General features: G+C 40.3%; 3 protein-coding genes across 3 annotated transcripts; all 3 read left to right on the top strand.

Moving 5' to 3' along the window:
• The first annotated feature begins 4379 nt into the window (after positions 1–4379).
• Positions 4380–10337, top strand: LOC127178185 (tripartite motif-containing protein 16-like). The gene is made up of 6 exons (XM_051130901.1): positions 4380–5007; positions 5743–5838; positions 5938–6138; positions 6733–6892; positions 7033–7080; positions 7309–10337. The coding sequence occupies exons 1-6, from the start codon at positions 4579–4581 to the stop codon at positions 7821–7823; spliced, it is 1449 nt and encodes a 482-aa protein (XP_050986858.1). The 5' UTR covers positions 4380–4578; the 3' UTR covers positions 7824–10337.
• Positions 10338–11714: 1377 nt separating this feature from the next.
• Positions 11715–14465, top strand: LOC127178199 (E3 ubiquitin/ISG15 ligase TRIM25-like). Its single transcript, XM_051130920.1, has 3 exons — positions 11715–12307; positions 14237–14332; positions 14415–14465. Exons 1-2 carry the CDS (start codon positions 11739–11741, stop codon positions 14244–14246), a joined length of 579 nt encoding a protein of 192 aa, XP_050986877.1. The 5' UTR covers positions 11715–11738; the 3' UTR covers positions 14247–14332; positions 14415–14465.
• A 6201-nt stretch (positions 14466–20666) lies between these two features.
• On the top strand, positions 20667–23789 carry LOC127178176 (tripartite motif-containing protein 16-like). Its single transcript, XM_051130882.1, has 6 exons — positions 20667–21282; positions 21460–21555; positions 21654–21887; positions 22534–22693; positions 22834–22881; positions 23113–23789. Exons 1-6 carry the CDS (start codon positions 20713–20715, stop codon positions 23634–23636), a joined length of 1632 nt encoding a protein of 543 aa, XP_050986839.1. The 5' UTR covers positions 20667–20712; the 3' UTR covers positions 23637–23789.
• The last annotated feature ends 428 nt before the right edge of the window (positions 23790–24217 follow it).

The following is a 24217-nucleotide window of genomic DNA, read 5'->3' as shown; positions in this document are numbered from 1 at the left end:
CTCCCTCCGTTATACCTGTTTGTTATTGTTCTGACTCTGCCTGTTCGACCATGTATCTGTCTCGTCCCTCAAATAAAAGCGTGCATATGGATCCCCTCGCCTCTCGTCTCCCTCTCCACCTTACAAAACCTAGCCCTCACAGGAGACTGTGCACACTTTTACTTTCTCAAAAAAAAACCTCATTCTGCATGATTTATAAGGCTGTTTCCTCATGGAGACCTAAAAAAATGTCCCCACAAGGTCAAAATTTACTGGTATTACTATCCTTGTGGGGACATTTGGTCCCATAATGTGATAAATACACACACACCATTAACATTCCTCACAGTTTATTCACTATAGTTTAGAAAATGATGATAAAATATGACAATAACTCAGAGTTAAATTGTGTCAGAACAAATTAATCTTGATAATGTCAGGTAACTTTGATAGAAAGGTATGTAATGAATTACAATCAACCAAAAATTCAGACAACTGTTAGTATGACAATATTTACACAACTACCAATACTTTGTTGACCAACCAAGTAATGTTTAAATTTACTTTATTTTGCTATCCTCACTTACATAAATGAACTATAGTGTCCTGCACCCACTAGTGAAAAAATATCAAAAATTATATCTGGTGTCTGAATAATTATATATATAATAAAAAGTTAGTGGTAATTATTTATAATAATCTCACTGTCCAGTGATCCGAAGAAACAGAATGATGGTTCTTAAAACTCTTTTTCTTAAAAAAGAAAAAAACAAAACAACATTCACAACAAAGGTCAAAGGTCACATCAATATAAATTAGCACAGCAAACACATGAAAACTTAAATATAGCTTTATAATCTCTGTTGTCTTGATAAATGCAGACGTTCATGCTGCAGTGAAGCTCGGCTGCTCCGCGGTTATTGCAGTGAATGAGAGCACAAACTACAGCTTCCTCTGACATCACTTCCTCTAATGCCACTAAAACTCCTCTAGCAGCTTCATATTCCTCCTTAATAAAATTAAGACTAATGAATGTGGCGTCAATCCTCTGTAACAGTGATTTTAAACACAGATCACAGCCGTTTCACTCCAGGAGAAGAAACTAAATAAATGTAACTGTGTTTTGAAGAATGTTGGAAGCCAAACAACACTGCACCACACAGACTTTCATTATATGAACATTATATGAAAAGTAATTTCTCAGAATGTCTTCTTGTGTTTGATTTATCCTGGCTCATCGTTTGAAGAAGAATATTAGTTTTTCTTTCAGTAATGCTGACCTTCCTCATAAGATCCTCTGTAGAGAAGTTCTTGTTCCTTCTTTATAGCATGTTTTCATTGCAGTGCATTGGCTTTTGCAAGTAATGCTGCTCTCTCTGCCTACCAGATCTATTACTACGCACAGACTAAATCACTGTGACCTAAATAAAAATGAACTGCATCATGAAATAAACAAACAACTTAAAGGCTACTTATAGGCTTGTTGCGCAATGCCATCTTAACTTAACTGCACCAGTCAAAAGACTGTATGCTCTTGCACCTGCACTCCCCTCCTGTATTTTCCCTTCACACCTATAGAGGGCGCACACTCTGAGAAATAAACAACATTAACAATATAGCAACAAACTAATATTAAATGAACGTGTAGAATAATTACATAAGATAGTAAGTATGGCTCCTACAAAAGTAATGTAACTGATTAGATTTGATTACATTTCTAATGTTTTCATCACTGTCAAACATTTAAACCAGGCAGGGTTAACCTTACAGTAGGACTTTACACTGATTACTGTCAGACTTTCAAAGCCTTTATCACTTCAATCAAGATTATTTATGATAGTAAAGTATTTAAATAATTTAATTGAAAGCACAGCCCCCACAAAATCAGACTTTAGCACCATTATTTACTTTGAGATTGTTCTGAGATTAAATTCAGATTTTAAATAATAGGAAATAGTTCTGTAGTTATGATACTGTTATTGAAATCAATTCATTGCATATCTATAACAGGAAACACTGATATCTAATGATGCCTTGGAAAAAAGCATTCAATCATAAAAACTAAAGTATATACATCAACCCAGATAGGAAATAAAACAGTTATCGAATAAGTATGTTTCCTATTCTGTGTCCTAAACTCCTGAAACATTGGTGTCAATGCAATGCAGTCAATGCAATTAATGAAAGAATCTGTGGTGTGTGTGTGTGTGTACCTGGACATTTTTTAGGTCCCCATGAGGAAACATGCTTATAATTCATGCAGAATGAGTTGTACTTTTTTTCAGAAAGTAAAAGTGTGCACAGTCTCCTGTAAGGGCTAGGTTTAGGTGTAGGGTGATAGAAAATACAGTTTGTGCCTATGGACTGTCCCCATAAAACATGGAAACACAACTCTGTGTGTGTGTGTGTGTGTGTGAAAAAAATCAGATGTAACCTAATTTGGAATTGTTTTTTTTTTCTTAGTAACTGTAACTAATTACAATTACACTGTATTGGACAGCACAGTTTATGGCTGGGGCTCCTCCCTGACCTCAATAATGGACAAAGGTTTGCTACATTTTGTTTGGATCTTGGTGGACTAACATTAGCAAACTGTACAACGCCATCAGACAAAGATGCTAGAACAACAGCCAGACACCTCTTAGAGGCCAAGAAGAAGACCTTTGGTACCAAGCCCAGGAAAGACAAAACTTCCTATTGGTCAAAATGCAGTTTCTGCCTTCCACCCACCTTGAGACTGATTCCTAAACCAACCATAAACATTCCTTAGGATCTCCAGACGCAGCAGATCCATCCAAATCCATTCATAACTATGTTTTCAAACCTTAAAACTGATGCACCCTACAACACACACATCTTATAATTATTCAGAGAAATGAGCATTCCTAGTGACAGCAATGTGTAGTGCAACATCTTACACAAAATCAACTGTTAATGGACAAATGAACGCATGCATGACAGTTCAACATTTTCCAATCATGTTTGGACTTAATGTGTTCGTAACATTGGCAAATGCATTCTGGTTATGGTTTGGAAAGTGAGAAATGCACTGGTAAACTTAAGTGACACTTTTCTAACTTTGTGTTTGGAGTATGCAAATAAATTCAACAGGAGAAAAGAAGGGTGGGTCACCACGTGTCCCCCCACTCTGATGGAACAAGCCAATCACAGCATGGAAATGGAGAAGCGCCAAATTGCAATCTCCTCCTCATCAGAAGGGGATAAAGGTACCCTTCCAAAAGACACTCCTTGTTCTGAGTCTGGTAAGGGAAGACACAGAAACAGATCACCTTCATTCTGAGTCTGAGTCCCATAGGGAAAAGACACAAACAGAACACCAAAGTACTGGACCTTGCAACCCGCAAGGGTGAGACAAAAACAGATACCAAGTCCGAGTCTCTAGCTTTTAAGGCAGCAACAGATATGACCATGTTCTGATCCTCCAGCCTGTGAGGAAATAGATACTCTACGTTCAGAGTCTTCGTCCACCGAGACAACAACAGATGCGGCATGTCCTGAGTCTCCATCCTAGACAAGAGACAAATCAGACTGACCAAGTTCTGAGTCTCTAGCCCAGAGAGGCAGAAGACACAGAGACATTTTTAGTTGCCTGTTCCAAGCTTAGAACCTTCAGCACCTACTCCAGGGCCACATCTGGTGCTCCAGGAGACCAGCATCCTACAGCGCTTCACATTCAAGGCTGTCAAAATGGATTCCTGCTACTTTCCCCACTGTACTGCCACCAGCGCAACCAGTGGAAGAAGTCGCCGCCACCGGACTGCTCATCAACCACAGCAAATGTAAATATCACTTCCAAACCTCTTCCAGAGACCTTGGCATTGTTGTATATCATCAGCATATGATTTTATAATTTACTTTAGATATGATAAAGTTAATTGCAGCTGATAACAAATCAAAATAAGGTTCTCCACCTTATCTGTTTCAGAGTAGCAACAGTTTATATTTCCAGATAACGTACAGTAGCTCTTACATTGCAACACCCAACATAATCACTGGCATTTAATGCATCTTATGCACTTTATTCCTTTTTCATTAATTTAGCAGTTGTTGACTACTCTTGCCTATCTTTTGTTAATAACATTTATTTTATTACAACTTGTCTTTCTTGTGTTAATAATACAGTAAAACATTCTACAAGTTAGAGATCCCACCAATCTTTCTTATGTGATGTACTCATAACCACACATTAACTGACACATGATCCAAGAATCATAACGTCATCTGTGACATGAGTACCCATCACTACACTATTTCGCCTCCCTAGGTTGGTGAAAGCAAAATTCACTCCAACACTTATTTTGAAATTAAATTACGAAGTTCCGTTACATGTCACTCAAACACAGAACAAGGAAACAGGAAACACGTGTGTTCAGGCAAGAGAAACGGAAGTGTGGTTGAGCTGTTGTGTGTTTGTGTCTCTGTATTCAAGCAGTAAAATGGCAGGAGCCAGAGTTTTTCAGGATGAGTTCAAGTGTGCAGTGTGTCTGGATCTCCTGAAGGATCCAGTGACCATCCAGTGTGGACACAGTTACTGTATGATCAGACTGTATTACAGACTGCTGGGATCAGGAGGATCAGATGAGAGTCTACAGCTGCCCTCAGTGCAGACAGACCTTCAGAACAAGACCTGCTTTAGCTACAAACACCATGCTGACTGAAGTAGTGGAGAAACTGAAGAGGAAACGTCCCGACTGTTACGCTGGAGCTGGAGATGTGCAGTGCGACTCCTGTAGTGAAAGAAAATACAAAGCCGTCAAGTCCTGTCTGATGTGTCTGAACTCTTACTGTCAGAATCACTTTGAACAACATGAGAATTTGTTTAAAAGAAAGAGACACAATTTGACTGATGCCACTGGACGACTGCAGGAGATGATCTGCCAGAAACATGAGAAGATCCTTGAGGTTTTCTGTCGCACTGACCAGAAATGTATATGTGTGCTGTGTACGATCGATGACCATAAAAACCACGACACTGTATCAGCTGCAGCACAGAGGACAGAGAAACAGGTATTTAAAACTACTGATAAAATATTGCTAACACTCGTGCCATGTGTGTTTATATCTGCACCTATTGGCATTCACACTGCACACGACAGCAGAAATAAACAACAGCTGTAAGAAGAGTTTAACTATTTCCTGAAAATGCACCAGAAACCTTTATTAACACAATCTTTCATTAAACAGGCTTTGATTAAACAATATAAAATAATGGAGTGAAGCTCTAAGTTGGTTTTCAGTTTCACTTTCATGATACTTATGTTTGCAGTGTGAAACAGGTTTTATGCTTCATGATAAATGATGTTTGATAACAAAGTTCGGGAGGAGCACGATCAGAGGTGCAATTCATCTAGCTAATTATCCGAACTAGCACGTGTCATATATATGCACACAGCCGACTTACCTCCGTCATTCGACTGTTTTTCTGCATCCCCCCTGCACCCCAAATCCTCACTCTTAATCTATCCTTATCCTATACTTGGGATGGGGGGAGTTCTCTAGGTTTGGGCCATATTCCGGGCTCGGAGCCCTCACCCAACACATCACGCCAAAATATGCTTACTGTTTACTCAACCAGATTAGATGTAAGAATCATGTTTGATGATTGTAACCAATCATCACTTCTGGAGTTTGAACCTACAGCCATTAGTTATCAGCTTCACTTTTACTGGATTCATCTGTTCACATGATGATTTAGTGTCAGTAGTTTTCTGTGACATTCACTATCATCTGTTTGTCCTGCAGAAGCAGCTGAAGGAGACGCAGAAGACGTTCCAGCAGAGAATCCAGCAGAGAGAGAAAGATCTTCAGCAGCTGAGAGAGGCTGTGGAGTCTCATAAGGTGAGTCTGGAGAAGAAGAGAAGTTTGTCTCAGTCTCAGTTCAGACTCTCTTGTCTCTTTCAGTCCCACTGAAGCCTGAATCACTGTGTGTCCTAACAGCGCTCTGCACAGACAGCAGTGGAGGACAGTGAGAGGATCTTTACTGAGCTCATCCGCTTCACTGAGAGAAGCCTGAAAGTTGCAGTGAGTCGAGCTGAAGGACGACTGGAGCGACTGGAGCAGGAGATCAATGATCTGAGGAGGAGAGACGCTGAGCTGGAGCAGCTTTCACACACACAGGATCACATCCAGTTCCTGCAGGTAACACAGATCTAGAAGAACACCATCATAGTGCACTTGAGACACATCCTGCTGTGACAGGAGACTCACAGACAAACATTTCATCAGTGCCTTATTATATAATCATCAATCAGATTCTCATCTGATCATCTTCTTTTGAAAGAGACGCCACTTATTATTAAGCATTTATTAACAATGCTTCAGTGTATTTAAACCAAACAAACCTGAGTATGTCTTAAGGGTCCTTGTGAAGTTTTAGTGTCTCTAACTGCTCTAAAGCTATTAATAATGGTCAATCTGATCATAGCCTTTGAGCAAATCTACTCAACCCTACAATGAGACTCCATTGATGTGTTTGAGCTGTTAGATGGACATTGATGTTCTTAGCAGATGTTTTATCATCCAAACTATTTCCTAGAAAATTCACTTATAGTGTAAGTGTCAAATACTAGAATCTGTAGCTCTAATGTGATGTAATAAATATGAGAAGAATGAAGCTGATGTTGTGAAAGTGCTGGATTGAGTTACTAAAGATCAATCAAGTCAAATCTGATGTTGGTGCAGGTTATTGGGTGAAGTGTGGAGCTGATGAGTTTTGATTTCTGTTTTCTGTAGAGTTTCCAGTCTCTCTCAGCACCTCCTGAATCTACAGACAGAAATGATGATCTCTTCAGTTATCTCAACTCTTCTGACGATCTGAGAGAATCTGTCCGTCAGCTGAGAGACAAACTGGAGGATTTCTGCAAAGAGGAGCTCAAGAAGATCTCAGACAGAGGTAAAGTCCTGGAGATTCATCTGCTCTCAGAAACGAGTCCATCATCATCTCATATCATGGAGAACATCATATTAGAAATGTGTTAGGAATGGATGCAGGATCATGAGAATCACACTGTTCATGTCTGTTGATTTCCACAGTCACATTCACCAACATTGTTCCCAGGACCAGGAACGACTTCCTACAATGTAAGTCAGTAAGAAAACAAGCAGAAAAACTCACTGAGTGTGTTCATGTTCTTCCTGTAGAAGGTGAAAGAAGAGTTTTATAACTGATGATGTAAATGATGATTTGCACAGGATATCTGCTCATCTGTACTGACACACTGATGATACACTGAACATGAAGAGTTCAGCTACATGAAAACATCAAACAGATTCATAATTCCTGATTCTGATGTGTTTTATCTCCATCAGATTCCCATCAGTTCACTCTGGATCTGAACACAGTGAATGAATCCCTCCGTCTGTCTGAGAACAACAGAGTGATTACTGACACTGACACAGTCCAGTCGTATCCTGATCATCCAGACAGATTTGATCATTATAATCAGGTGTTGTGTAGAGAGAGTGTGTGTGGACGCTGTTACTGGGAGCTGGAGTTGAGCGGAAATGTGCATATATCAGTGTCATATAAAAGCATCAGCAGGAAAGGACGGGGTAAAGAGTGTGTGTTTGGATGTAATGATCAGTCCTGGAGTTTGCTCTGCTCTTCCTCCAATTACTCATTCATACACAATAACATATGGACTGGTCTCCCTGTAGAGTCCATCAGCAGTAGAATAGGAGTGTTTGTGGACCACAGTGCAGGAACTCTGTCCTTCTACAGCGTCTCTGACACAATGAAACTCATCCACACAGTCCAGACCACATTCACTCAGCCGCTCTATCCTGGGATTTGGGTTCGTAAAGCATCAGTGAAACTGTGTTGATAAATAACCCTTATATAGCACACATGAATTACCTCGTAACAGATCTATGCAAGTGGAGCTGGGGAAGGTGGAGGGTTTCTGAAGTATGCTGGACTCAGGACTCATTTAGAACATTATAATCATTTGTTTTTAGCCAGGTTTCAATCAAGCAGAGTACATCAAATCATTTTTAATCACAGATACGTGGGTACGCTATTTTAAGAATACCATAAGTCCCTCTCTGCAAAGTTTGCATCTTTCGCTACTCTACACAACTCAAGGATTGACTGGTAAATCACAGACACTGAACTCTTAGTTCATCATTTTGGAGTCTAGAAAATTCTGGCTTGTGCTGCCTGTAACTCTTACAGTCACTCTGAACTTTTTTGCCCTAAAGCCTACAAAATCCGAGCTCCAGACACTGTCCATGGTGCTTAAAATTAACTTTCTTCCTATCTCTCTTCTCACCCTGATCCGTCTTTTGTTGATTACCAGCCTGTCCCAAGGGTTTCAGATAGAAGTCCTTTTCTCTCTCTACTTGTTTTGTAGCAAAAAATTTACAGTCGGCTCTCCTCCTTTTAGTCCTTTTTGGGTTAATTTGCTCTGAGTTGCCACCCGCAAAGATTCAGGGAAAAAACGGTTAATATTCAACATGTCCTCTCTACATTCCAGTTTTACAGCAAGCATCAATGAATGCTTCCCCTCAGAACCATTTTCTCTGCATTACACTTCGGTTAATAACACCATTCAGTTAATTAAGTTATCTGGCTGAGATACTCTACTCTTACAGCCTATACATCTGCTTGGTCCTTGTTTGTGACGTTTTGTCTTTCATTTCGAAAAACCCATTTTTCCTAATCTAATTACGCCCGTCTGTTTGAAAATCATAATTTAAAGTACGGATACTGCTTGCAGGCATTACATTTTAACGCTAGATATCATAACTCTGAATCTAAGCATTTTGATTTTTCACTACATTTCTTACTATCTGATATTCACTTTATTCTTATTCACTTATTCACTTTATTAACTTCTTCACCATTTTCCTTAAGCATTCCAAAAACGATTAATGATCAGGCGTCACGTTGTCCCTGATTACCAATTCTGCCCCAATGATTAGATATCTTAAAATACGTCTCTGCACTTTCTCCCCTATTTATTTTACCTAATGGTGCACCAATAACTAAGGCCTGGTTGAGCTCTAATTTAGGCACAGCTTTAGAAAACTGAGGTCTGTCACTGCTTCAATACACTGGCCATTCCTCATCAGCCATCAAGCTACTGGGCAGATGGTCTTCCTCTGCATTAGAATCATACATTAAACCTGAACCACAAATCATCTCGAAGGCTCAGCAAATATTATCAAGTTATCCTCATGGTAATCTAATGCAAACACTGGTGGAGGTGCAATACCTATTCATATTACTCCTAACAATCTTTTGAGGTTTTCTCTCTATGACTTATCTTAGCCTTTCTCTGCAGTCCATTTCTCGTGGCCCTTCTATCTATAGCCTGCCCAGGATTTCTTTCTATGGTCTATCTTTGTCTTTCACTCCAGTTGCCTGTCAGGGCCTCTCCCTCTGTGGTCCATTGGGGCCTTTCCCTCTGTGGCCAAAGAATTCTGTTTTTATGTATTGGTTTAGTCAAATAAATACTTTTGAGTCATCACTTCCCAGTCTTTCTGGTAGAACTATAAAAATACCTTCTATAAAAGTGAAGTATTTCCCAATATTTAAAATAAGTAATAACAGTAACATTTATAGTAAATACATTTCTGCCAAAACACAGAGGTCTTCGACCCTGCTCCTGGGGACCCACTCTCCTGGAAAGTCTATTTTCAACCTGCTTCAGCACACCTGCCTGCAATTTTCAACCAGTCTTGAGGAGCTTGACTGGCCGCTTCAGGTGTGTTTGATTAGAGTTGTAGCCAAACTCTTCAGGATAGTGGGTCCCCAGGAACAGACCTCTGCCATAAATTACTATGGTGCTGAATTGACACGCCCATGTATTGCCATTTTCCAATTTACCTTGTCATGCAGTTTACATTGTTGTGTCTGTTTTCAGCCAGCATCACTACAAAATCTTTAATGTTCTTATTACACACGGCTGTATAACACAGTTCTGTGTGACATCTGAATGGATCAAGCGACTTGCGCTGTTTATCACTTTACATTGTGGCAGAAGCGCAGTGCAGGTTCATCAGCGCTGTGTGGGTGACTGATCCCACTCTATTGTACATGGTTAGCGGATGCATTGCATAGCGCCACACACTTTTTGCAGTTTTGCATGTGCTCCAACTTAAAAACAACGCCTAATAGGGAGGAGATCTCCCTCACTTTAGCGATTGGCTCACTACTGGACCAAATGACAATGACGAATGTGGGGGCTCGTCTGGGATCTGAACCCAAAGTGAGAATCATACCCCTAGACCACAAATTTATTATAAAATAAAACTTTGTGTTACTGTGGATGGTGGTGCCCTTTTTTTGTTTGAGCTTCATTTTGTTTGGTTTAGTTTATTTCATTTAATTTCTTTTTTATATGATGTGACCTTTAGTCAATAAATTATATCTAAAACTGCACTTCGCTGTGTCCTCCTTTCATTTTGTAGTGACACTACACTGACCATAGTTTAACCATGGTATTTGTACAACTGTGGTTATACAAATGGCATAAATATATATATGTGATGCGATGTGGGAAAACCTGTCAGATGTCGCACTGGGACGCTTTCAGGAACTTCAAAAAATAGGTCAAATGAGATTTTTTTGTCAAAATTAGGTTTTCATTAAATTATTATTCTATAACTTCTTGTCTATCATCTCTGAAAATATCTCAGTAAAATTCACTGCAGAAAAAAAGCAGTAAGCAGAAATGACTGTATCTTTCTCTTATGTTAAGAACGTGCTGCGGAGGTGCTTTCCCTGAACACTGCAAAAACAGTTAATCTGCACAGGTGGTGTCAGTCCGGAATGGAAAACAGACATAAAACCATGGTAATTTTCTTTTTGTTGAGGAGTTTCTGATCTAGGCACCCGCTGGTGTCCAATATGAGTAAAAAAGTCATTACATGTGTTTATAGTGGTAAATAATGTACAATTCATTAAAAATAATTCTTCTATCAAAAGAAATTTGATGAAATTTGAAGCAGGCATGTGACAATCCATATTTTTCTAAAGTGTACAGAAGTGTACTGCAGTTTTTTTTAAATTGCATTTTAAATCAAAAAAAAAAAAAAAAAAAAAAAAAATGTAGGTATTTAATGAACTATTGGCTAACTGTATTGTTGAATCCCTACTGTTTCTCTAAAATACTGTATGACAGGAATAGCACAAATGTGTTTGTGACTAAGTGCACACCCTGAGTACCAAGCTTTGGAAAATATCTTGCATCAAATTTAGCATAATGCAGAATTACAATTTTGACATTATCCATCAAAGCCCCAGCCCTGTGTCCCTTTCTGTGACACTAGTGGTACTCAAAAATGTTTCCAAGGTTACCAGGTCTGTAAATGGGAGTTTCTTCATCTTTGAGTACATTTTTTATTTTTTATTAAAGAGGTTGACTTTCCAACTTTTCCTTTTATAATACAAGTTTAATAGCTATGATACTGTTTTTTGAAATCAAATCTTTGCACAGCTATGACAGGAAACACTGATATCCAACAGTGCCTTAGAAAAAAAACTGTTAATTTACAGTAAATTCAGAAAAAAACCCTTTGTAATTATTGACATTTAACTTTAACTTCAATTTCTTCTCAGTAACTGTAACTAATTACAATTACATTTATTTTGTAAATTAAATGGCGTAACTTTATTTTGTAATTTAAATGACGTTACATGCAACTAGTTACTCCCCTACACCGCATCACTCAAACACAGAACCAGGAAACAGGAAGCACGTGTGCTCAGAGAAAGAGAAACTGAAGTGTAGTTCATGTATTCAAGCAGTAAAATGGCAAAAGCCACAATTTTTCAGGATGAGTTCATGTGTCCAGTGTGTCAGGATCTACTGGAGGATCCAGTGACCATCCAGTGTGGACACAGTTACTGTAAGAGCTGCATTACTAACCGCTGGGATCAGGAGGATCAGATGAGAGTCTACAGCTGCCCTCAGTGCAGACAGACCTTCAGTCCAAGACCTGCTTTAGCTAGAAACACCATGCTGACTGAAGTGGTGGAGAAACTGAAGAAGACCAAACTTCCTGCTGACTGTTACGCTGGAGCTGGAGATGTGCAGTGTGACGTCTGTACTGGAAGAAAATACAAAGCTGTCAAGTCCTGTCTGATGTGTCTGAACTCTTACTGTCAGAATCACCTTGAACAACATGAGAGTTTGTTTAAAGGAAAGAGACACAAAGTGACTGATGCCACTGGACGACTGCAGGAGATGATCTGCCAGTTTTCTGTTGCACTGACCAGAAATGTATATGTGTGCTGTGTACGGTTAATGAACATAAAAATCATGACATTGCATCAGCTTCAGAACAGCGGACAGAGAAAAAGGTATTTAAAACTAGACACTGATGAAATATTGCTGACATTTGTTTCATATGTTTATATCTGCACCCATGTTAACAGCTTACAGCATTCACACTGCACACCACAGCAGAAATGAACAGCAGCTGCAAGAAGAGTTTCACTGTTTGCACCAGAAAGCTTTATTGACACAATATGTCATTAAGCAACATAAACTAATAGAGTGGACTATTCACCTGTTCTTAAAATATCTAATTATAATTGGGAAAATTGCTGTTAGATGCCTAGGATAGAACTCTGCTTGGAAGAATATTTAGGAACTTGGAACTTTAATTGAATATCCCTGACTTATATACACTGACCAAACTTATAAACACAGCACTTTTGTTTTTGCCCCCATTTTTCATGAGCTGAACTCAAAGATTTAAGACTTTTTCTATGTACAGAAAAGGCCTATTTCTCTCAAATATTGTTCACAAATCTGTCTAAATCTGTGTTAGTGAGCACTTCTCCTTTGCTGAGATAATCCATCCACCTCACAGGTGTGGCATATCAAGATGCTGATTAGACAGCATGATTATTGCACAGGTGTGCCTTAGGCTGGACACAATAAAAGGCCACTCTAAAATGTGCACTTTTACTGTATTGGGGGGGGGGGTCCGAAATCCAGTCAGTATCTGGTGTAACCACCATTTGCCTTACTTGGTGCAACACATCTCCTTCGCATAGAGTTGATCAGGTTGTTGATTGTGGCCTGTGGAATGTTGGTCCACTCCTCTTCAATGGCTGTGCAAAATTGCTGGATATTGGCAGGAACTGGAACACGCTGTCGTATACGCCGATCCGGAGGATACAAAACATGCACAATGGGTGACATGTCCTGTGAGTATGCTGGAACTGGGATGTTTTCAGCTTCCAGGAATTGTGTACAGATCTTTGCAACGTGGGGCTGTACATTATCATGCTGCAACATGAGGTGATTGTCGTCGATGAATGGCACAACAATGGGCCTCAGGATCTCGTCACGGTATCTCTGTGCATTCAAAATGCCATCAATAAAATGCACCTGTGTTCATTGTCCATAATATATGCCTGCCCATACCATAACCCCACCGCCACCATGGGCCACTCAATCCACAACGTTGACATCAGCAAACCACTCACCCACACGATGCCATACACACTGTCTACCATCTGCCCTGTACAGTGAAAACTGGGATTCATCCGTGAAGAGAACACCTCTCCATCGAATGTGAGCATTTGCCCACTCAAGACGGTTACAACGACAAACTGCAGTCAGGTCGAGACCCTGATGAGGACAACGAGCATGCAGATGAGCTTCCTGAGACAGTTTCTGACAGAAATTCTTTGGTTATGCAAACCAAATATTGCAGCAGCTGTCCGGGTGGCTGGTCTCAGACGATCTTGGAGGTAAAGATGCTGGATGTGGAGGTCCTGGGCTGGTGTGGTTACACATGTTCTGCGGTTGTGAGGCCGGTTGGATGTACTGCCAAATTCTCTGAAAAACCTTTGGAGACAGCTTATGGTAGAGAAATGAACATTCAATTCACGGGCAACAGCTCTGGTGGACATTCCTGCAGTCAGCATGCCGATTGCACACATATACATTAACCTTACCTTACCTCTTAACACCTCATAGATCATATATTTTGTTTATAGCCTATAAAGCAGCTTCGTAAATAGGAAAATTTAAATACATGAGGATTCTCAGTGTTTTGATTTTTTTAGTGAGCCATTAAATGACTTAAGACTCGACTCGGACTTGTGACCAAAGACTCGAGACTTGACTGAGACTCTGCAGTGACCGATCATCAATTTTGGAGTCTGAACCTACAGCCATTAGTTATCAGCTCCACTTTTACTGGATTCATCTGTTCACATGATTTAGTGGCAGTAGTTTTCTGTCACATTCACTATCATCTTTTTGTCCTGCAGAAGCAGCTGACGAGGATGCGGAGACGGTTCCATCATAGAATCCAGCACAGAAAGAAAGATCTTCAGCAGCTGAGAGAGGCTGTGGAGTCTCATAAGGTGAGTCTGGAGAAGAAGAGAAGTTTGTCTCAGTTTCAGTTCAGACTCTCCTCTTTCATCCTGAATCACTGTGTCCTAACAGAGCTCTGCACGGACAGCAGTGGAGGAGCTGATACAGCTGATCAGAGATCAGGAAAAGCGAGCGGTGAGTCGAGCTGAAGGACGACTGGAGCGACTGGGGCAGGAGATCAATGATCTGAGGAGGAGAGACACTGAGCTGGAGCAGCTTTCACACACACAGGATCACATCCAGTTCCTGCAGGTAACACAGATCTAGAAGAACACCATCATAGTGCACTTGAGACACATCCTGCTGTGACAGAAGACTCACAGAGAAACATTTCATCAGTGTCTTATTATATAATCATCAATCAGACTCTCATCTGATCATCTTCTTCTGAAAGAGACGCCGCTTGCAAATGGCTGTGGAAATCTCGTAGGAATAATTTTCTGAACTCTTTCTTCTGGAAGATATATTCAATGCCCACTAGCACCACCAACAGTTCAAACGTCACTAACAGTTTAACTTTTCCTCATGTTTCATGGTAAAATCAGTGAACTTGATAGTACCAATTCTGAATTACGTTCATCAAAATTTGAATAGGTGATCCTCAAACCTGATAAAATGTATTTTTATTTGCCTGAATTTGACCATGAAGACCCCAAACATGATGCTGTTTATTAGCAATGCTTCAGTGTATTTACACCAAACCAAATCTGATTGTGCCTTAAGGGTCCTTGTAAAGTGTCAGTATCTCTAACCACTCTAAAGTTATAAATAATGGTCAATCTAATATTTGAGCTGCTTTTCCTGAGCAAATCTACTCAACCCTACAATGAGACTCCATTGATGTGTTTGAGCTTTTAGATGGACATTTATGTTCTCAGCAGATGTTTTATCACACAAACTATTTCCTAGAAAGTTCACATATAGTGTAAGTGTCAAATACTAGAATCTGTAGCTCTAATGTGATGTAATAAATATGAGAAGAATGAAGCTGATGCTGTGAAAGTGCTGGATTGAGGTGAGTTACTAAAGATCAGTCAAGTCAAATCTGATGTTGGTGCAGGTTATTGGGTGAAGTGTGGAGCTGATGAGTTTTGATTTCTGTTTTCTGTAGAGTTTCCAGTCTCTCTCAGCACGTCCTCAATCTACAGACAGAAATGATCCCTTCAGTTCTCTCGTCGCTTTTGATGACCTGAGAGAATCTGTCTGTCAGCTGAGAGACAAACTGGAGGATTTCTGCAAAGAGGAGCTCAAGAAGATCTCAGACAGAGGTAAAGTCCTGGAGATTCATCTGCTCTCAGAAACGAGTCCATCATCATCTCATATCATGGAGAACATCATATTAGAAATGTGTTAGGAATGAATGCAGGATCATGAGAATCACACTGTTCATGTCTGTTGATTTCCACAGTCACATTTACCAACATTGTTCCCAGGACCAGGAACGACTTCCTACAATGTAAGTCAGTAAGAAAACAAGCAGAAAAACTCACTGAGTGTGTTCATGTTCTTTCTGTAGAAGGTGAAAGAAGAGTTTTATAATTGATGATGTAAATGATGATTTGCACAGGATATCTGCTCATCTGTACTGACACACTGATGATACACTGAACATGAAGAGTTCAGCTACATGAAAACATCAAACAGATTCATAATTCCTGATTCTGATGTGTTTTATCTCCATGAACACAATGAATCAATGGCTCCGTCTGTCTGAGAGCAACAGAGTGATTACCCAAGCTAAAAAGAAGCAGCGGTATCCTGATCATCCAGACAGATTTGAATATTGGCTTCAGGTGTTGTGTAGAGAGAGTGTGTGTGGACGCTGTTACTGGGAGGTGGAGTGGAGAGGGACTCGTGTCTTTATATCAGTATCATATAAGAGCATCAGCAGGAAGGGACAGGGTGATGAGTGTGGGTTTGGATCTAAGTTTGATCTGCTTTTCTAACAGTTACTCATTCAGACACAATAACTATGAGGATCGTCTCCCTGTGAAGCCCATCAGCAGTAGAATAGGAGTGTTTGTGGATCACAGTGCAGGAACTCTGTCCTTCTACAGCGTCTCTGACACAATGAGCCTCATCCACACAGTCCAGACCACATTCACTCAGCCGCTCTATGCTGGATATAATGTTGTTTTTAATGGATCATCAGTGAAACTGTGTTGATGAATCAGAATGGATTGTAGAGAGATTCTACCCATAATGCTTTGAGCTGATGATGAATCAGTGACAGTGAGATGTTATGGAGTCTCTTCATTTCTCTTCATGACATTAATATTGCAGCTGAACTTCTGTCAAGGAAATAACACGTCAGAAGTAAAACCTCAGTAGGCACCCTGTTTCATTTTTTTATGATCATGTAGTAAAATACAGCCATTCTGGCAATGTATATTTACATTTCTTTCTGATGCACACTCTATCAATCTGGAACCTGAACCTTGTGTTGAACTTCAGCAGAGCAGAGGATGCTTTTGTAATGGGTATTAAACACAGGACATCTCATTCTGTATGATGCTTGCAAAAAGACTTATTTTACAGATGTGGAAAGCTGATGCCTTCCCCACGTTTGAGATGTGGGCTTGGGAACTGGGAAATAAGTTGCACATGGAAGAATTGAGATTTACATTAAAGGATAAATTATCAATTTTCAATTGGATTTGGAAAACAATAAGGCTATTCTTACAAAAGACTAAAACGTTTAAAGGTCATTATATGCCTACAAGATTTTTTTGTCTCTCTAATAACATTGTCTGGTTACTCCTTATTTTAATTTGACTGTTGCTGTCCAGCAGGTGAAATTATTGCACATTTTAATTCTGCTACTTATGTAAAATATGCTTTTTGTTGAGTACTTGTAGAAACTTTACAATCTACAGTTATTGTAATTGTTGAGGTGAGGGGTTGGGGTGGTTGATGGAGTTCCAAGTTATTTTTTGCTATAAGTGTCAAGTCTAGTGTAGCATGTACATGATTTTGGTGGTACTGTACATTTATGTTTTTCTGAAGAAAATGAAAATAGAGTTTAAATAAATAACGTCAGAATAAATGAGTGTAATAAATCCTCATATAGACAGTAAGATCAGAGTCCTGCTGAGTGACCATGTGTTTCTGTACTTTTATGTTTGTGTTGATTGAAATCAGTAATTTAGTTTTTAATGAAATGACACATCAATAATTTATATTATTTACTATTAGGATTATCTTTCAGTTCAAATAATCACATTCAGTCAATAAATAATTTTCATTATTCACCTTATGTTGCTCTGGCCCGTGTTTTGTGTTCTTATATCACAAGTCGCTGTTCAAGTTCATCAGACAATGTGTTAATGGGACAACTATTCAAGATTGATTTTACCTCACAAAAGAGTGTTTGTAATTTTTCATCATCAAGGGTGTGGCAAAATAGAGCAATAGATCTGCCTCACCATACGAATGAGCGTCTTCCATACTCCCCCATTATGTGAGGCTCCTGGAGGATCAAACATCCAGTCAGTCCCTTTCTGGAGCATTGCCTTTTGGATACTGCTTTGGTTCCACTCTGAAAGGGAATTCTGTAACTCTCTCTCTGCACACATCAGGTTAGTGTATTACCAGATCAAATATGCAGCACTTGTCCTCTTCTGGCTATGAATCATCTTAAAGCGTCAGTGCAGGAATCTGTGGTCAGTGAGTCATTTCTAGGCAAACTGCTCTGCTTTTTACTTGACTTCTACCTCTTATTGTCACGAAAGGTCTAAAGTAGTCAACTCCAACACTGCTGAAAGATCAGCTTGTATCCAATTTTTCCTCTTACACGTTTACACACCACACATCTCCACAGAATTTTGTTGGCTGCAGAATTGGCATTTCAATATTATTAGTATTTCAATCTTTAGTTTTGTCCAACTTGAGAAGTAGTTAAGCAGTTGGCTGGTAGGAATTTCTTTGTCTTTAATGACAGTACTGTACACACTGGTGTTTAACTTCCATATTGTCAAGTGAGAGTGACATGGGTACCAGGGACATTTTAGGCCATTCCTCTTCTTTCTTCTTTTCCACAGCAGCTAGTGGTATTTCCTCATTGCAACCACATTTACTTGTACAGTGATCTTGGAGAATCAATTTTGCAAGTAGAGTAAATGGACTCAAAAATCCAAGTGGATCATATATAGAGCTTATAACTGATAGTAAGTCTGAGCTTAAACACATCATTCTCCATGCACCAAAACGATCCAAGAGCTATTTCAGTGGTAAGCTTTTCCATGTCAAGATCCAATTTCTTTACATTCTGAACTTTACATAGAATATGTGTAGGAACAGGGCAACTGTTTCTCACTCTCCTGTTTGACAGAGAGATATAAGGTTTTTTTACCATCTTTACTGCTTCATGCTCTGTTGAAAGTGATTTTAAGCAGTCATCCACATACAAGTTGTTCTCAACAGTGCTTATTACCTCAGATTGAAAACAGTCTTTGTTATCTTTCTTATAGCACAATTGGGGGGTTGACACTGCCCCAAAAAGATGTACTAGCATTTGATGTTCCACCCCAGGCATACTGGCATCACCATCTGGTCCCCAGAGGAATCACAAAAAGTCTTTAGTCTCTAACTTTGATACTCTGACCAAATGGAACGTTGTTTTGGCATCTGTCATAACCGCTGCTGGATCTTGGTGAAATCTAGTGAGGACATCGAAAAGTGTGCTGGTCAAATCAGGACCCTGAAAAAGTTCTGAGTTGAGGGATTTACCTTGAAAGGTAGCACCACAATCAAAGACAACTCTTGTGGTCCATTTCTGTGGATGGTATACACTATAATGTGGGAACACTGTCATCCTTTCTACTGTATGACTGTACATAAGGTAGATTGCCTAGGGGATGAAACTGTTCTTGTCCCTGGCTGTCCTGGTTTTTGGGGCTCTGTATCACCGACCCAAGCTTCAAAAAGGGGATAACTTGGATGTGAGAAATCCAGAGTGATTTTCTGAGCTCTTTTCCTCACTCTGGATGTATACAGTTTTTGAAGGGAGGGTAGGGGAGCACCAATAATCCACTCGGCAGTCCAAACTGTTCTCTGTAATCTTCTGGTGTTGATTTTGTAGCTGAGCCAAACCAGACAGTTATTGTCTCAGACAATCTCGTCACAGCTGATCATCCAGCGTCTCGTCACGTCACAGCTGATCATCTAGAGTCACATCATGTCCTGTCTGCGGCACCCAGACCTTCAAGGTCAGATCTTCAGTATCTCAGTCTTGTATTCAGTGTGAGGGATGCACCACTGGTGTCAGCATGTGCAGCTGGTATTCCTAATCCAGAGCTCTCTAACCCTCCTGTCCCAGAAGCAATCCCCTTGTCTTTCCCCAGATTGCTTTCTGGTGTTTACGGGCTGCGTTCACTACCACTGAAATTCCAGAGCCAGCGACTTCTGCGGAAGGATTGCCAGAGGTGGCGGCTGAGGCTGCAGAACCTCCAGGAATTCCAGCGCCCATTCCAGATCCCCCAGAGGTGGTGACTGAGGCTGCAGAACCTCCTGAAGTCAAGTTTTCACATCAGTTTTGGTTATGGTAGTGGCACCCATTAATGAACTCCCTGTCTGTCCTGCCATGGCTATGGAGGCTGTCTATGAATCCCTGTCTGTCATGTCACGGCTACGGAGGCCTACCTATAAACTCTCAGCCCTGTCTGTCACTACCAAGGATGTCGTCTATGAACTTCCTGTATGTACTGATAACCCTGTCATTGCCAGAGAGGCCACTAGTGAACTACCTGATCGTCCAGTTACTACCAATGAACATGAGTGTGAAGTATCAGTCTTCAGACATGTCTGCTCTGCTGTGGTTGTCCTCAACTCCTGATCGCCAGCTGGCTCCACCGGCCCTGCATCAGTCCCAAGGTCCTACAGCTCTACATGGACCTGGTCCTTTATCTGATGTTGCTGAGGTTCGACCCTGCCTCTTGTATGACCATGTCTCTGTTTAACAAAGCTTGCATATGGATCCACACACTTCACGTCTTGTTCACTCTGTAACACAGAAGATGATATGTTCAAACAAAATTTCTTAACATGATTTAATAAGCTGATGATCCAGACAATCGGAAAGCAGCTGGAGACAAGAACACACCCCTTACACAGAGGTACCGGGAAGTATTACGTATCAGACGGTTAATTTCCACCTTTTCCTTTTATAATACAATACATAAGGAAAAAGTGATAATAATCATAATGTCTGCATATAGAATATAATGAGGAAGAGGAACATGATTTACAGACTCTCAGACATAACGCACATCACTCAAACACAGAACCAGGAAACAGGAAACACGTGAGTCCAGGGAAAGAGAAAGTAAAACTGTGTAGTTGAGCTGTAGTGTGACTGCACTCAAGCAGTAAAATGGAAGAAGCTACACTTTTTCAGGATGAATTCTTGTGTGCAGTGTGTCTGGATATCCTGAAGGATCCAGTGACCATCCAGTGTGGACACAGTTACTGTAAAACTTGTATTACAAGCCGCTGGGATCAGGAGGATCAGATGAGAGTCTACAGCTGCCCTCAGTGCAGACAGACCTTCAGTCCAAGACCTGCTTTAGCTACAAACACCATGCTGACTGAAGTAGTAGAGAAACTGAAGAGGAAACGTCCTGCTGACTGTGATGCTGGAGCTGGAGATGTGCAGTGTGATGTCTGTAGTGAAAGAAAATACAAAGCCGTCAAGTCCTGTCTGATGTGTCTGAACTCTTACTGTCAGAATCACCTTGAACAACATGAGAATTGGTTTAAAGGAAAGAGACACAATTTGACTGATGCCACTGGACGACTGCAGGAGATGATCTGCCAGAAACATGAGAAGATCCTTGAGGTTTTCTGTTGCACTGACCAGAAATGTATATGTGTGCTGTGTACGATGGATGAACATAAAAACCACGACACTGTATCAGCTGCAGCACAGAGGACAGAGAAACAGGTATTTAAAACTAGAGATCAAGTTAATACAGTGAAGTGATCATAAATTTTTTGTTTAGAGCTGCAGCTTAATTACACAGACACACTGTTAGTTTCTGTGTCAGTTTTACTTTCATCTTATACTTCCTGTGTTGCGGTAGTTTTTTGTGATATTCACTATCATCTGTTTGTCCTGCAGAAGCAGCTGAAGGAGACGCAAAAGACGTTCCAGCAGAGAATCCAGCAGAGAGAGAAAGATCTTCAGCAGCTGAGAGAGGCTGTGGAGTCTCAGAAGGTGAGTCTGGAGAAGAAGAGAAGTTTGTCTCAGTCTCAGTTCAGACTCTCTTGTCTCTTTCAGTCCCACTGAAGCCTGAATCACTGTGTGCCTAACAGCGCTCTGCACAGACAGCAGTGGAGGACAGTCAGAGGATCTTTACTGAGCTCATCCGCTCCATTAAGAGAAGCTACTCTGAGCTGATACGACTGATCAGAGATCAGGAAAAGCGAGCGGTGAGTGGAGCTGAAGGACGACTGGAGCGACTGGAGCAGGAGATCAATGATCTGAGGAGGAGAGACACTGAGCTGGAGCAGCTTTCACACACACAGGATCACATCCAGTTCCTGCAGGTGACACAGATCTAGAAGAACACCATCATAGTGGACTTGAGACACATCCTGCTGTGACAATAACAGCTTTAAAGTTATAAGTAATGGTCAAACTAATCGAAGCCTTTGAGCTGTTTTTTTCTGAGCAAATCCACTCAACCCTACAATGAGACTCCACTGATGTGCTTGAGCTGTTAGACGGACATTTATGTTCTTAGCAGACATTTTATCATCCAAGCTATAGCTCTAGCTCTAATGTGATATAATGAATATGAGAAGAATGAAACTCAAGCTGTGAAAGTGCTGGAATAGAGTGAGATCAGTCAAGTCAACAAGAGCCTCACAAATCTGATGTTGGCATTGTGAAATCGTAGCGATTTCTGTGATCGTGGCTCCTAATCCGTGGCCCTACGTCGTACAGTGAGATAGGTTCAAAGACAGCCATTGTCACAGTCTTGCGACCAAACATAACCTAAGATAATTTTCTGACAGTGTCAGAAATTCAGCCTGATCATCGCACAGTGCATTTGCTGCCACAACCCATGTTTACTGACCAGCCAATAAAAATGCAACATGAAATGTTATAGGATTACTAAAATTGTGGAGTGTGTACAAGACTTTATTGGGTGATGTGTGAAGCTGATGAGTTTTGATTTGTTTTCTGTAGAGTTTTCAGTCTCTCTCAGCACCTCCTGAAACTGCAGATGTAAATGATGATCCCTTCAGTTCTCTCTTCACTTCTGATGATCTAAGAGAATCTGTCCATCAGCTGAGAGACAAACTGGTGGATTTCTGCAAAGAGGATCTCAAGAAGATCTCAGACAGAGGTAAAGTCCTGGAGATTCATCTGCTCTCAGAAACGAGTCCATCATCATCTCATATCATGGAGAACATCATATTAGAAATGTGTTAGGAATGGATGCAGGATCATGAGAATCACACTGTTCATGTCTGTTGATTTCCACAGTCACATTCACCAACATTGTTCCCAGGACCAGGAACGACTTCCTACAATGTAAGTCAGTAAGAAAACCACACTAAGAAAAACTCACTGAGTGTGTTCATGTTCTTCCTGTAGAAGGTGAAAGAAGAGTTTTATAATTGATGATGTAAATGATGATTTGCACAGGATATCTGCTCATCTGTACTGACACACTGATGATACACTGAACATGAAGAGTTCAGCTACATGAAAACATCAAACAGATTCATAATTCCTGATTCTGATGTGTTTTATCTCCATCAGATTCCCATCAGCTCACTCCGGATCTGAACACAGCACATAGATACCTCCATCTCTCTGAGAACAACAGAGTGATTACTGAGGCTTTCACAGCCGCGTCGTATCCTGATCATCCAGACAGATTTGATCATTATCGTCAGGTGTTGTGTAGAGAGAGTGTGTGTGGACGCTGTTACTGGGAGCTGGAGTGGAGAGGGAATAAAGGTGTGCGTATATCAGTGTCATATAAGAGCATCAACAGGAAGGGATCAGGTGATGAGTGTCGGTTTGGAAATAATAATCAGTCCTGGAGTTTGGACTGCACTCCCTACAGATACTCATTCATACACAATAACATAGAGACTGATCTCCCTGTGAAGTCCATCAGCAGTAGAATAGGAGTGTTTGTGGATCACAGTGCAGGAACTCTGTCCTTCTACAGCGTCTCTGACACAATGAGCCTCATCCACACAGTCCAGACCACATTCACTCAGCCGCTCTATCCTGGGATTTGGGTTAGCGGTAAATCATCAGTGAAACTGTGCTGATGAATCAGACTGTAGTGAGTTTCTATATAATAGAATAATGCTTTGAGCTGATGATGAATCAGTAACAGTGAGATGTTATAGAGTCTCTTCTTTTCTCTTCATGACATTAATACTGCAGTTGAACTTCTGTCAGTGAAATAACGTCATAATAAATGTGTGTAATAAATGTGACCATGTGTTTCTTTGCTTTTCTCAAACCCTGTTTGTGCTGAATGAAATCAGTCATTTAGTTTTTAACGTAGTGTCACGTCAGTGATTTTATTCTTACTATAAAATTTCAAGCTATTGAAATTGAATATGAATGTTTGTGTATATGTGTGTGTGTGTGTGTGTGTGTGTACTTGTTCTTGCTACATTGTGGGGACCAACACTAGGATAGTAAAACCTGTTGGTCCCCACAATGTAAAAAATGATTAAAAATAGTAAATGATGTTTATCTGAAAATGTAACAATGCAAACATGTTTTTTGTAAGGGGTAAGTTTAGGGTTAGGGTTGGGTTAGGGGATACACAATATCGTTTAGTCAGTATAAAAACTATAGAAGTCTATTGAAAGTCCCCACAATTCACAAAAACAAATGT

This window comes from Labeo rohita, chromosome 16 (genome assembly GCF_022985175.1).
Source record: "Labeo rohita strain BAU-BD-2019 chromosome 16, IGBB_LRoh.1.0, whole genome shotgun sequence".
Classification (NCBI taxonomy): domain Eukaryota; kingdom Metazoa; phylum Chordata; class Actinopteri; order Cypriniformes; family Cyprinidae; genus Labeo; species Labeo rohita.
The sequence above is the reverse complement of the archived record's forward strand: the minus strand, read 5'-3'. Positions and strand labels throughout refer to the sequence as shown.

Excerpts from the sequence above, each read along its gene's own strand:
- LOC127178185 (XM_051130901.1), top strand. The coding sequence starts at position 4,579 with ATGAGAGTCTACAGCTGCCCTCAGTGCAGACAGACCTTCAGAACAAGA. Across the intron at positions 6,139-6,732 it reads ATCACATCCAGTTCCTGCAG|AGTTTCCAGTCTCTCTCAGC; the intron begins GTAACACAGATC and ends TGTTTTCTGTAG. Across the intron at positions 6,893-7,032 it reads CAAGAAGATCTCAGACAGAG|TCACATTCACCAACATTGTT; the intron begins GTAAAGTCCTGG and ends TGATTTCCACAG.
- LOC127178176 (XM_051130882.1), top strand. The coding sequence starts at position 20,713 with ATGGAAGAAGCTACACTTTTTCAGGATGAATTCTTGTGTGCAGTGTGT. Across the intron at positions 21,283-21,459 it reads CACAGAGGACAGAGAAACAG|AAGCAGCTGAAGGAGACGCA; the intron begins GTATTTAAAACT and ends TTTGTCCTGCAG. Across the intron at positions 22,694-22,833 it reads CAAGAAGATCTCAGACAGAG|TCACATTCACCAACATTGTT; the intron begins GTAAAGTCCTGG and ends TGATTTCCACAG.
- LOC127178199 (XM_051130920.1), top strand. The coding sequence starts at position 11,739 with ATGTATTCAAGCAGTAAAATGGCAAAAGCCACAATTTTTCAGGATGAG.